At 48.1% G+C, this 13,730-nt stretch overlaps 2 protein-coding genes across 2 annotated transcripts; both read left to right on the top strand.

The window, feature by feature from the left end:
* Window positions 1-2,253: 2,253 nt before the first annotated feature.
* On the top strand, window positions 2,254-3,455 carry LOC123447592 (heat stress transcription factor C-2a-like). The gene has a single exon (XM_045124202.1). It carries the CDS (start codon window positions 2,358-2,360, stop codon window positions 3,150-3,152), a length of 795 nt encoding a protein of 264 aa, XP_044980137.1. The 5' UTR covers window positions 2,254-2,357; the 3' UTR covers window positions 3,153-3,455.
* Window positions 3,456-7,557: 4,102 nt separating this feature from the next.
* Window positions 7,558-8,683, top strand: LOC123447591 (heat stress transcription factor C-2a-like). Its single transcript, XM_045124201.1, has one exon. The coding sequence runs from the start codon at window positions 7,663-7,665 to the stop codon at window positions 8,449-8,451; it is 789 nt and encodes a 262-aa protein (XP_044980136.1). The 5' UTR covers window positions 7,558-7,662; the 3' UTR covers window positions 8,452-8,683.
* Window positions 8,684-13,730: the final 5,047 nt, after the last annotated feature.

Below are 13,730 nucleotides of genomic sequence, written 5' to 3'. Positions count from 1 at the left end.
GGAGTTCTTCCCCAACCTCTCCCTCCTCTTTGCTGGATCAAAGTGCGGGAGACGTCACCGGGCTGCACGTGTGTTGAACGCGGAGGTGCCGTAGTTCGGCACTAGATCGGAATCGCTGCGAGTACGACTCCATCAACCGCGTTCTAGCAACGCTTCCGCTTAGCGATCTTCAAAGGTATGAAGATGCTCTTACCCCTCTCTCGTTGCTAGTCTCTCCATAGGAAGATCTGAATATGCGTAGGAAAATTTTGAATTTATGCTACGTTACCCAACACGCCTGCCTAGCGGTTGTTCATGGACGGACCTTTTTGCGAAGACTTTCTTGGCGGTGGTAGTGCCTTTGCACTACCAGGGGGCCAGCGGTAGTACCGCTACAGCCAGCGGTATTACCGCTGGAGTGCCAGCGGTATTACCGCTGCAGCCAGCGGTAGTACCGCTGGAGCTCGGGCAGAGAGTGGGAAAATGGTTGGATTTTTCCCCCACTATATAAAGGGTTCTTCTAGCTGTGGAACCTCATCTCTTACCTCCCCAAGCTTCATTGTTGCTCCCTAAGCTCAAAAGTGTCCGATCTCTCTCCCTAGCCAATCAAACTTGTTGATTCTTTAGGGATTGGTTGAAAAGGCCTAGATCCACACTTCCACCAAGAGAAAAGTTGATTCCCCCACCAATCCCTTGCGGATCTTGTTACTCTTGGGTGTTTGAGCATCCTAGACGGTTGAGGTCACCTCGAAGCCATATTCCATTGTGATGAAGCTTCGTGGTCTAGTTGGGAGCCTCCAAGCTTTGTGTGGAGTTTGCCCCAACCTTGTTTGTAAAGGTTCGGTCGCCGCCTCTAAGGGCACCTATAGTGGAATCACGGTATCTTGCATCGTGCGAGGGCGTGAGGAGAATACGGTGGCTTTAGTGGCTTATTGGGGAGCATTGTGCCTCCACACGGCTCCAACGGAGACGTAGTTCCTGTCAAAGGGAAGGAACTTCGGTAACACATCCTCGTCTCCATCGGTTCCACTTGTGGTTATCTCTAACCTTTACTTTGTGTATGCTTATGTTGTTGACTATATCTTACTTGTCTTAATAGCTCTCGTTGTTAGCTCCATTAGGGTTCACCTCATTGTCGTAATATTTGTGAACCCATATGTTGTTTACCTTAACTTGCTAAGATTAATTAAAAAGTGGTCGTTGTCTATTCACCCCCCCCTTTAGTCAACCATATCGATCCTTTCACACGCCAAACAAAATATTCCATCAGTTCCAAATAAAAAGGGCATTAGTTTTTTAGAAAGTCAAATTTAAAAACAAAATATTCCATCAGCTCCAAATAAAAAAATCAAAAGTTTTTTGGAATAAAGTTGACTTCCTTTTGTAGTACTCCCTCCATCACAGTTTATAAGGCATGTACGTATACCTAGGTCGTCAGTTTGACCAACTTAATGAGAGGCATATATTACAAAAAATATATCATTAGAAACTTTAGATGTTCTATTTTCTAATGATATATTTTTTATATTAAATAATATATTTTATATATGTTAAATTGATGACCTAGGTATACGTGCACGCCTTATAAACTGTGACGGAGGAAGTAGTATATAAAATTTTCACTAAGAGAAAAACGTTATGACCTCGAGGCAAGAAATAAAATTATATATAAGTGACTATTCACACTATTTTGACCTACATTTGGGTTTCTTTTTGCCCTGATGTCAGCGGTGGTTTTTCTTTGGGATTTTCTTTTACAAGTATTCCCTTCATAAATTAATATAAAAACGTTTAGATCATTTAAGTAGTGATCTAAATGTTCTTATATTAGTTTAGAGAGAAAGTATAATGGATGGTCAGGTTTATTTCAAAAGTATTTTAAAAATATTTTGAGTTTTTGTTCAATTACTCACTCCATAAAGAACTATTTTAAATTTATTTATAAGGAAGCAGTAATATTATTTTTCTGTATATATAGGTCAAAGGCTTGTCCCCTCGTTGTGCCTTTCCGATGGAAGAGCTGATGCTATTCCAAACGTACATTGCCACTCTGTTTGGAGTGTCACGCACGCACGCACGCACTCGTGGAGACGGTCCAATCCAAGGCCCGCCGCGTGCGCGCCTCCGCTCCCGCCGCTTGTACGTCGACTCAGCGGCTCGAAACTCTCGCCGCCTGCGCGCGCCACCACGCGTCCGCCCACCTGTCCCCCTTCCCCCGTCCACATCCCCAGCACATATACAAATACACCCAGCTCCGCTCCACACGACACAGCTTCTCCCCCTCCCCCTCCGTCTCCGTCCCAATCCACTCACCGTCACCGCTCCTTCCCCAGCTAGCACCAAGCAAGCATCTCCTGTCCTCTCCCTCCGTCGCCACGATGATGAGCTGCGGCGGCATGGGCTCGGGGGTGGCGCCGTTCGTGGCCAAGACGTACGGGATGGTGGACGACCGTGCCACCGACGCCGTGGTCGCGTGGGGCCCCGCCGGGAACAGCTTCGTCGTCGCCGACCCCTTCGCCTTCTCGGAGATGCTGCTGCCGGCGCACTTCAAGCACGCCAACTTCTCCAGCTTCGTCCGGCAGCTCAACACCTACGGCTTCCGCAAGGTCGACCCGGACCGCTGGGAGTTCGCGCACGCCTCCTTCCTCCGCGGCCAGACGCACCTCCTCCCCCGCATCGTCCGGCGCCGCCAGGGCAGCGGCAAGCGCGGCAAGGGCGACGGGGCCGACGGCGACGAGGAGGATGACACCGGCGCGACGGCGCTGGCCATGGAGGTGGTCCGGCTGAGGAACGAGCAGAGAGCGACGGAGGAGCGCGTGGCGGACATGTGGCGCCGGGTGCAGGAGACGGAGCGCCGGCCCAAGCAGATGCTCGCCTTCCTCCTCAAGGTCGTCGGCGACCCCGACGTGCTGCGCCGCCTCGCGGGCAGCGGCCAGGACGAGGGCGCGCGGGCCAACACGCAGCGGCTGCTCCTCGACAGCAGCGAAGCCCAGAGGAGGATGTCCGTCGACGGCGCGGGGGTCGACGAGATGATGTTGTACCACGGCAGCGGCATGAACCTCAACCTGGAGGAGGCCTTGATGCCGGAGGAAGGGTTGTGCTACGCCGGAGGCGACGTCCAGGCGGGCGGCGGAGGCCAGACGTACGCGCTCCACGTTGACAGCGGCTACTGACTGCGTGCGTGAAGTGAAGGCTGTGTGTGTGTTGGTTGTTGGTTCGGCTGGTGTGCGTGCTTTCGCCATGTGTGCACGTGAGTATTTTGTGGCTATGTAGAGAGAGGATTAATTAGGCACGTGAGGGAAATAGTGGAGTATCTATAGTCAGTCGGTCAGGTTCTCCATGACTGACATGTGTAGCATTCTACCGGATGTACAGTACAGACTACAGCCGCCGCCCGCTATGTGGATTACTCTGCTGGCAAGTTGTTGTGATTTTCTTCGAGTAAAAGCAGTTTTATTCCATAGCATGACTCAAAAGAGGGGCTACGTTGCAACCCCACGAGTAGCAAAACAATATCAAACCCTGTTAAAAGCAGCTGTATATGAATTTGACACATTTACCACATATTCGGAATTATTAAAATGTCAATATCAAAATACAGCAATCATCTACTCCCTCCGTTTCTAAATATAAGTCTTTTAAGATATTTTACTAGGGGTCTACATACGGAGCAAAATGAGTGAATCTACACTTTAAAATATATTTATATACATTCGTATGTACTCTACTAATAAAATCTTTTCAAAGACTTATATTTAGAAACGGAGGGAGTAACTTATAATGATAATTAAAATAAACAAAGCAAACTAAATAATTAAATCATGGATGTCGTAGCATCCATATATATTTGTTCATTTGTCCTCGGGAAATTAACTTTATAATAACTTAGTATAAAGTTAATATAAAATTAAATCATTTATTTAAAATGGATGGAGTACAATTTTGTTTCGTGCGTAAAGAGGGGTGTGTCTCTTTGCAGTCGCTCACATAAATAAGATACATTAATTCTTATAAACGCATGCATATCATATCTCTATGAGTATTTTTAAAACACTGAGCCAGCATATTAGTTTAAGATTAACGAAGTCGTCACAGACGCTTTCGTAGTCCATGGAAACGGCTCGTCCCACTAGACGCACATCGCCGGAAAGTTTGAAATAAATCCAAAAAAATGTAAGCATCAATGTTAACTCTAAGATTTTAATTCTGATGAACAGAGGATACCACAGTTCTCCTAACCATCCAACTACGAATTGGTTTGAAGCACAACTTTCATTTAACCCAATTTTATGATATCATATATTGCTAGGAGAGGCTGGACACGGTGTGCAATTCATCAAACCGTTAATTTTTAAGCGTGCATAGTCATTTCCTTTAAATGAATTTTACGTATTTCACAAGAAAGAAATGAAAAAAAATATTTTTTTGTAAAGAGAGCCTTGATTTAGTGATTGAACATGTGATTGGGAAACATAACGATCCGAGTTTAATTTTTAAAATTGGCAGGTGATGGAGAGGGCTTTTGCTCAGATTATTGAGAATCAAGTTTGGTGTATGGTGAAACTACTCATCAAAAAATATCTTGATACTCATTTAAAAAATTCTGAGGACCATGTTATCTTGATACTCATACTAAAATGGTTGTATGCATTTGCATGCGTCATCCCCATCCCGGGCGACTCACATCCCCCCAAACCCTAGCGGTCGGGCTTCTCCCTCTGTCTTGTTTGAGGACGCCAACGGGCTAGCCCGATGACCGCAGACGGTGGCCAGGGATCCCCTTCCTACTCGTGATGGAGGAGGTGGGGCGGACCTCATCCCGTGAGGAGGCACGACCGATCTAGATCTTGGCAGCGAGGCGGCTTGCTCCGGGCAACGCCCTTGGGCAGTGGCGTGGCCGTCTAGTAGCAGGCCGCTGGTAACGGCATGTTGAGGACGTCGTGCAGGACCGTGCGGTTCAGGTGGGTTCATGCAGTGGTGGCCTCCAGCCATTGCCTGGTCGAGGTGGTGTCTCCGATAGTGTGTTCTCTAAAGTACCACTGTCCAAACGCCTTGATGACCGTAGTAGCAAGCCTCGTTATGACAACTCTCCATGTGTTTTCAGACATCGAGAGGTAGGCATCCCACAAATATGTGACGGTACCATAGACAAGCATCATCAATGCAACATGCACTTACGGTAACCAAATATTTCAATTTTCGTGATGACGTCCTTCTTCAAGAAGTAGACATGATAGGCCTGGATACCATTGTACAGACGATCAAAAGCATTTTTCCGCATGTGAAAGCATCAATGAAAATTGTCCACAAATAGGGCATCCGGGGTAATGTAGTCGTCCATCTGTATCAAATGTCCCGGTTCCCTCTTCCGATTTTACATTTGACGCCCCTTGATCGATCCCTTAAAATTCACGATATGCGCTCTGCGTCTGCTAGGACCGCCTGCATCATCGTCGTTTCGTCGAATGCCCCCACACAATCCATGAAGTTGTTGTAGAAGCACATGTTGTACGAGTAATTGCCTTGGCTTCGTCAACACTTTGGCTATGGCATTTGGACAAACAAGTGTTGGGCATGATGCCTGCAGTGGACGACAACTATAGGGACGGAGGTTCCATGGGTGGCGGAAGGACGAGAGGTGTGTACCCAAAACGGGCTTAGTTCCCAGATGTAGGTCTGGCAAGGAGTGAGCGGACAGCCAAGGTGGTACAACAGTGTCGTCGTCCTGCGAGTAAATTGCTCAAAACCACCACAAATGTGGCAACAGTACTTCAAAATCACCATTTTTGCAAAAAAACACAAAAGACCACCACTTCTGCGTCAAGTGGATAACAAATCACACTAATTCTAAATTTAGCGCGTCTAACAGCAAAATTGACTAGTGGGACCCCTCTATTCAGGCTGATGTGGCAAAGACTTCTCCTAGTCAATGTCTCACTTGCTGAGGTGGATGAGGGTCCCACCTGTGAGCCACACCTTTTGTTTTCTCTCTCATCTCCTTCTTCTTTTTCATAGGAGCGTTGTCCATGGAAGAACAACAGCGGCGGTTGACCCTGCCCGCTCCGGCGAGGCCGAACCATCGCGAGGCCGCGCCCCTGCCAGCTCCGGCGAGGTCGAGCCCTGCCTGCTCAGGCGAGTCCAAACCCCGCCTGCTACCACCAATCTGAACCCCCGAGTGCCCGCGCCCCTGCCCACTCCGACGAGGTGGAATCCCCGCGTGTTTGCACCCTTGCTAACTCCGACGAGGCAGAGGCCTCGCGTTCCCGCGCCTTTGGCAGCTCCGACGAGGTCGAGCTCCCGCCCGCCCGCATCCCTGCCAGTTCCAGCGAGATCGAGCCCTCGCCCGCCCGCATCCTTGCCAGACTCGACGAGGCCGAGCCCCCACGCGCCCGCTCCATCAATCTCGAGGCACGGCTTGCCTGCCCGTCCTGACAGGTGTGTTAGGTGGTCAGTTACTGCAGCGGTGTTGCAGCTCAGCGTCGATCGACGTTGCGCCGCTGAGTTCGATGCTGCATGGAAGGAGGTAGCGCACCACGGTGCTTTACGGGGTGGATCCGATGACTCATGCACTAGGAGATCGTACGACAGCGCCGTCATGTTAGGTGAGTCGGTCGGAGCCGGCGCCGGTGGAAGGACGAGCGCAGGGAGAGCAATTTACTCGCGGGGGAAGATGAAGAAAGAAAAAAGGATAAAATACTTGAGTCATTGACGGGTGGGTCTATTATCCAACTCAGCATGTTGTCCACGCAAGCACACCACATCAGCCTAACAGGTGGGTTCAACTTATTAGTTTTGCTGTTAGAACGAGCTAACGCAAGAATTAATGTGATTTGTTATCCACTTGACTTGACGCAGAAGTAGTGGTCTTTTATGATTTTCGATAGAAGTGATGATTTTGAAGTATCGTTGCCATAATGGTGGTGGTTTTCAGTAGTTTAGCGTCGCCCTGCAACTGCAAGAGAGGATACATACCGGAAAGGGGGGAGGTGAGCAAGACATGTGCTTCGGGTGGGGTTTCAGATGGGGCGGGGGCGGCGGGCGTCGGACCCCTATGCGACGGTGATGACAGAGGTTCAGACTCCCGCAAACCCGTCGCTTTGCAGGAATTCGGGTGATATATAGGGCAGTGTTGGATGATAAACATGCAGGTGCAGACGTTTGGGGACCTTGATATGTTAATTATTCAGATTAAAAAGAAATCAACATTTGTTTGTATGTTGTGCCCCGGGCCTAGTATAGTAATGGCTACTACCAAAAGAAACGGCAACCCGATGGCAGAGTGGTTGCGCCGTAGTCAGCAGCACTGCCCCTGTCCACATGTTAACCCGTTTCTTCAGGAGCTGCAGTCGACCACATAAATGGAAAGCTGATAATACAGTACTATGCTATGCTTGAGCTTGGCCGCTTCCCTTTCCTCCCGCTTTTGTCGACTCAGCGGCTACAAAATGTCGCCGCCCGCCAGCGGCCGCCGCGTGCGCCACCACGCGTCCCTCCACCTGTCCTCCTCCCCGTCGACATCCGGTCCGGCCTACATACATAGCCGAGACCCGAGAGAGAGAGAGAGCAACAGGGACATCTCATCTCCCAGTCGCACTCATCCACTCGCCGCTCGTTCCCCAACCAGCAGCACCAAGCAACCATCTTCTCTTCTCTCCGTCCCTCGCGACGACGACCGGCGGCGGCATGCAGTCGGGCTCGGCGAGCTCTGGTGCGGCGCCGTTCGTGGCCAAGACGTACGGGATGGTGGACGACCGTGCCACCGACGCCGTCGTCGCCTGGGGCCCCGCCGGCAACAGCTTCGTCGTCGCCGACCCATTCGCCTTCTCGCGCGCGCTCCTCCCGGCCCACTTCAAGCACGCCAACTTCTCCAGCTTCGTCCGGCAGCTCAACACGTACGGCTTCCGCAAGGTCGACCCGGACCGCTGGGAGTTCGCGCACGCCTCCTTCCTCCGCGGCCAGACGCACCTCCTCCGCCACATCGTGCGGCGCCAGAGCAGCGGCAAGCGCGGCAAGGGCGACCTCGAGGAGGACGACGAGGACAGGAGCAGCAGCAGCAGCAGCGAGATGCTGGCCATGGAGGTGGCCCGGCTGAGGAACGAGCAGAGGGCGACGGAGGAGCGCGTGGCGGACATGTGGCGCCGGGTGCAGGAGACGGAGCGCCGGCCCAAGCAGATGCTCGCCTTCCTCCTCAGGGTCGTCGGCGACCCCGACGTGCTCCGCCGCCTCGCGAGCAGCTCGGGCAGCGGCCCGGGCGAGGGCGCGGAGGTCAAGAGGCCGCGGCTGCTCCTCGACGGCGACGGCGCGGGGGTCGACGGGCTGTCGTACCACCGCAGCGGCAACGACCTGAGCCCGGAGGAGGCCTTGGTGCCGGAGCCGAGCGTCGACCTGTACTTCGCCGGAGCCGACGGGTTCGGCGACGTGCAGATGGACGGCTCCCCGCCCTACGGCTTTCACATGGACAGCAGCTACTGACTGCTTCCCTGGACGCCGGCTGTCGGTGCCGGTGCCGGTGCCGATGCCGATGAACAGCTCTGCTCTGTATCACTTTATGTATGTGTAGAGAAAGGAAGGTAGGTAGATAAGCTCTGACTTGGGGCTGTACAGGCGCTCGAAATGACAAATGGGAGACTGTCTTTTTTTTACTGCATTTTAGCTCAGCAACTTTGGTCATGTCAGATGTGCAAAACCAGAGCAACTTTGGTCAGGTCAGATGTGCAAAACCAGTTTTGTTTGGTGTGAGAATCTTTGAATTATCTAGTTGGTTGAATTTGAATCATCTGGTGGCTGCGAAGAACACCCAATTTTTTATTTTTTGGGAAGAAGAACACCCAATGTTGAAGTATACCCAAAAGTACTTCCACCCCGCTTTGTATATAATAAAGCAAAAAACATTAGCAATTCAAGTATAAATGCCCGTCACTACAAATCTACAATAGGCATGATATAGAGCAACACCATCTTTTAACACTAAACGAGCAACCAGGCTCTTTAATCGTGAACACACCACCATAAAAAAGATGAAGCCCCATAAATCATGTATTACACCACCACGAAAAGATGAAACCGACAACGCCTAAGGTTACAACATCGAAGGATCAGAGTTTTCTCTGAAACAAACAGGATCAGAGTTTTCTTTGAAACAACACGATGGGCAACACCCATTGCTTGAATTTGAATAAGAATCCGACCACTGCAGACAAGATATAATTATCACTGGAGAATATATCTCGACAACAAGCACCCATTGCTTGAATTTGAATAAGAATCCGACCACTGCAGACAAGATATAATTATCACTGGAGAATATATCTCGACAACAAGGTAAAACTTTGAGATGCACCAAAACACCAAATGCCGAGACGTGGAAATAACAAAAGGAGAAATGGAGAAAAAAAAAGGTATGACCGGCTATTATTATGTTTGATGCATCAGTACCTTTCACTTACTTCGCTCTTAAATATAGGTCTTTGTAGAGATTCCACTACAGACTAAATACGGAGTAAAATGAGTGAATCTACACTCTAAAATATGTCTACTATACATCTGTATGTAGTTCGTAGTAAAAACTCTAGAAAAACTTATATTTAGGAATGGAGGGAGTACTTAGTCTAAATGATGGTAATGTTAGTTAGGCTGCGTTAGAGCCTCAACATTTAGGATACACTTAATATTTATATATAGACAGCTACATGATTTTAAACTTAGAAGGTTGTCATTTTCAACAACACAAATAGTGGGTCGTCTATTTACACATCATTGATTGAGCAATGAGATACATTCAAAAAGTCATATCACATTCGAAAAGTCATATCTTCGCAAGTAATAATTCGTTTTTGAAACCTGATGCTACGACGATGAGGTACAAAATGTCAACAAACAATACTCACCGAACGAAGAAAAGAGTCTCTTATTGAAAAAGGGAGAGTGTCGTAAATTGTCAAAAGGAGATGCATCTAACTTGATTCTACAAATAAAGAAGCAACAAATCTGAGTGCCGAATCGAATGGTTGGTAACTTGCTATCCATCCAAACAAGAAAAATGATGTGTCGTCTTTAACCTGTTGATTATGACAACTTTAATCACAATGAGAAACAATCTTGATTAGAAATTCCTTAAGGTTTCTATTAAACCCCATGATGTAGCAGATTGGCATTATGAATCAAAATGTTTAGACACCATGTAATTCTACTGCAACAAATTTAATAAGAAAATATGAACATATCAAGGAGAAGTGGTCTTAAAAAATAAAATCAAGATTTCAAGATGAGAATCTCACCTACCAATGGAACCTAATCCAATAAATATAGGTAAAGATAAATAAGAACTTCCCATGATGAAGTGTTCCAAGCCATTATTCTGACTTAAGTTTCACAAATAATCCATTGAATATAATGCTTTTAGACAAAAGCATCAATGCAAATCTCATTGAACTAAAAAAATATGAAGGCATCATTTGATATATGCTACTATGAATTGACAAGATCAATATTAATCTTCAAAAAGGGATATATTGCAAACTTTAGCAACAATGGCCACTCTGCACACACACTCCACAATGCTTTGATGTTGAATCCTGCATATACACGTGAAGTTGTCCTCGGTAATCTTCTTGGGAAGGCTTGTGCATCTGGATGCAAGTTTGCAGATGTTGTTCATCTCTGAATAGAGGTACATCTTGGCCCGATGGCCGTCAGCACATGATCTCATCTGCAGGTTATGGGGAAAATTAGTTGCCCGAGCAGTCAGAATAGTAGGTGCTAATCATCTCTGAACAGAGGTGCATCTTGGCTCGAAGGCCGTCAGCACATAATCTCATCTGCAGGTTATGGGGAAAAATAGTTGCCCAAGCAATCAGAATAGTGATGTTGATCTGTTGGAATTATGCCCTAGAGGCAATAATAAATATAGTTATTATTATAATTCCTGTATCAAGATAATCGTTTATTATCCATGCTATAATTGTATTGAATGAAGACTCATTTACATGTGTGGATACATAGACAAAACACTATCCCTAGCAAGCCTCTAATTGGCTAGCCAGTTGATAAAAGATAGTCAGTGTCTTCTGATTATGAACAAGGTGTTGTTGCTTGATAACTGGATCACGTCATTAGGAGAATCACGTGATGGACTAGACCCAAACTAATAGACGTAGCATGTTGATCGTGTCATTTTGTTGCTACTGTTTTCTGTGTGTCAAGTATTTGTTCCTATGACCATGAGATCATATAACTCACTGACACCGGAGGAATACTTTGTGTGTATCAAACGTCGCAACGTAACTGGGTGACTATAAAGATGCTCTACAGGTATCTCCGAAGGTGTTAGTTGAGTTAGTATGGATCAAGACTGGGATTTGTCACTCCGTGTGACGGAGAGGTATCTCGGGGCCCACTCGGTAATACAACATCACACACAAGCCTTGCAAGCAATGTGACTTAGTGTAAGTTGCGGGCTCTTGTATTATGGAACGAGTAAAGAGACTTGCCGGTAAACGAGATTGAAATAGGTATGCGGATACTGACGATCGAATCTCGGGCAAGTAACATACCGAAGGACAAAGGGAATGACATACGGGATTATATGAATCCTTGGCACTGAGGTTCAAACGATAAGATCTTCGTAGAATATGTAGGATCCAATATGGGCATCCAGGTCCCGCTATTGGATATTGACCGAGAAGTCTCTCGGGTCATGTCTACATAGTTCTCGAACCCGCATGATCTGCACACTTAAGGTTCGACGTTGTTTTATGCGTATTTGAGTTATATGGTTGGTTACCGAATGTTGTTCGGAGTCCCGGATGAGATCGCGGACGTCACGAGGGTTTCCGGAATGGTCCGGAAAAGAAGATTGATATATAGGATGACCACATTTGATTACCGGAAGGTTTTTGGAGTTACCGGGAATGTACCGGGAATGACAAATGGGTTCCGGGAGTTCACCGGGGGGGGGGGGGGCAACCCACCCCGGAGAAGCCCATAGGCCATGAGGATGGCGCACCATCCCTTAGTGGGCTGGTGGGACAGCCCAAAGGGGCCCTATGCGTCTAAGAAAGAAAAATCAAAGAGAAAGAAAAAAAAGGAGGTGGGAAGGGAAGGAAGGACTCCCACCCACCAAACCAAGTCCAACTCGGTTTGGGGGGGGAGACCTTCCCCCTTGGCTCGGCCGACCCCCTTGGGGCTCCTTGAGCCCCAAGGCAAGGTCCCTTCCCTCCCACCTATATATACGGAGGTTTTAGGGCTGATTTGAGACGACTTTTCCACGGCAGCCCGACCACATACCTCCACGGTTTTTCCTCTAGATCGCGTTTCTGCGGAGCTCGGGCGGAGCCCTGCTGAGACAAGATCATCACCAACCTCCGGAGCGCCGTCACGCTGCCGGAGAACTCTTCTACCTCTCCGTCTCTCTTGCTGGATCAAGAAGGCCGAGATCATCGTCGAGCTGTACGTGTGCTGAACGCGGAGGTGCCGTCCGTTCCGTACTAGATCGTGGGACTGATCGCGGGATTGTTCGCGGGGCGGATCAAGGGACGTGAGGACGTTCCACTACATCAACCGCGTTCACTAACGCTTCTGCTGTACGGTCTACAAGGGTACGTAGATCACTCATCCCCTCTCGTAGATGGACATCACCATGATAGGTCTTCGTGCGCGTAGGAAAATTTTTGTTTCCCATGCGGCGTTCCCCAACAGTGGCATCATGAGCTAGGTTCATGCGTAGATGTCTTCTTGAGTAGAACACAAAAGTTTTTGTGGGCGGTGATGTGCGTTTTGCTGCCCTCCTTAGTCTTTTCTTGATTCCGCGGTATTGTTGGATTGAAGCGGCTTGGACCGACATTACTCGTACGCTTACGAGAGACTGGTTTCATCGCTATGAGTAACCCCGTTGCTCAAAGATGACTGGCAAGTGTCGGTTTCTTCAACTTTAGTTGAATCGGATTTGACCGAGGAGGTCCTTGGATGAGGTTAAATAGCAACTCATATATCTCCGTTGTGGTGTTTGCGTAAGTAAGATGCGATCCTACTAGATACCCGTGGTCACCACGTAAAACATGCAACAACAAAATTAGAGGACGTCTAACTTGTTTTTGCAGGGTATGCTTGTGATGTGATATGGCCAACGATGTGATGTGATATATTGGATGTATGAGATGATCATGTTGTAATAGATAATATCGACTTGCACGTCGATGGTACGGCAACCGGCAGGAGCCATAGGGTTGTCTTTATAATAACGTTTGTGCTTGCAGATGCGTTTACTATTTTGCTAGGATGTAGCTTTAGTAGTAATAGCATGAGTAGCACGACAACCCCGATGGAAACATGTTGATGGAGATCATGGTGTGGCGCCGGTGACAAGAAGATCGTGCCGGTGCTTTGGTGATGGAGATCAAGAAGCACGTGATGATGGCCATATCATGTCACTTATGAATTGCATGTGATGTTAATCCTTTTATGCACCTTATTTTGCTTAGAACGACGGTAGCATTATGAGGTGATCTCTCACTAAAATTTCAAGACGAAATTGTGTTCTCCCCGACTGTGCACCGTTGCTACAGTTCGTCGTTTCGAGACACCACGTGATGATCGGGTGTGATAGACTCAACTTTCACATACAACGGGTGCAAAACAGTTGCGCACGCGGAACACTCGGGTTAAGCTTGACGAGCCTAGCATGTGCATACATGGCCTCGGAACACATGAGACCGAAAGGTCGATCATGAATCATATAGATGATATGATTAGCA

This window comes from Hordeum vulgare, chromosome 4H, assembly GCF_904849725.1.
Source record: "Hordeum vulgare subsp. vulgare chromosome 4H, MorexV3_pseudomolecules_assembly, whole genome shotgun sequence".
NCBI classification, from domain to species: domain Eukaryota; kingdom Viridiplantae; phylum Streptophyta; class Magnoliopsida; order Poales; family Poaceae; genus Hordeum; species Hordeum vulgare.
This window is presented reverse-complemented; position numbering and strand designations above follow the sequence as displayed.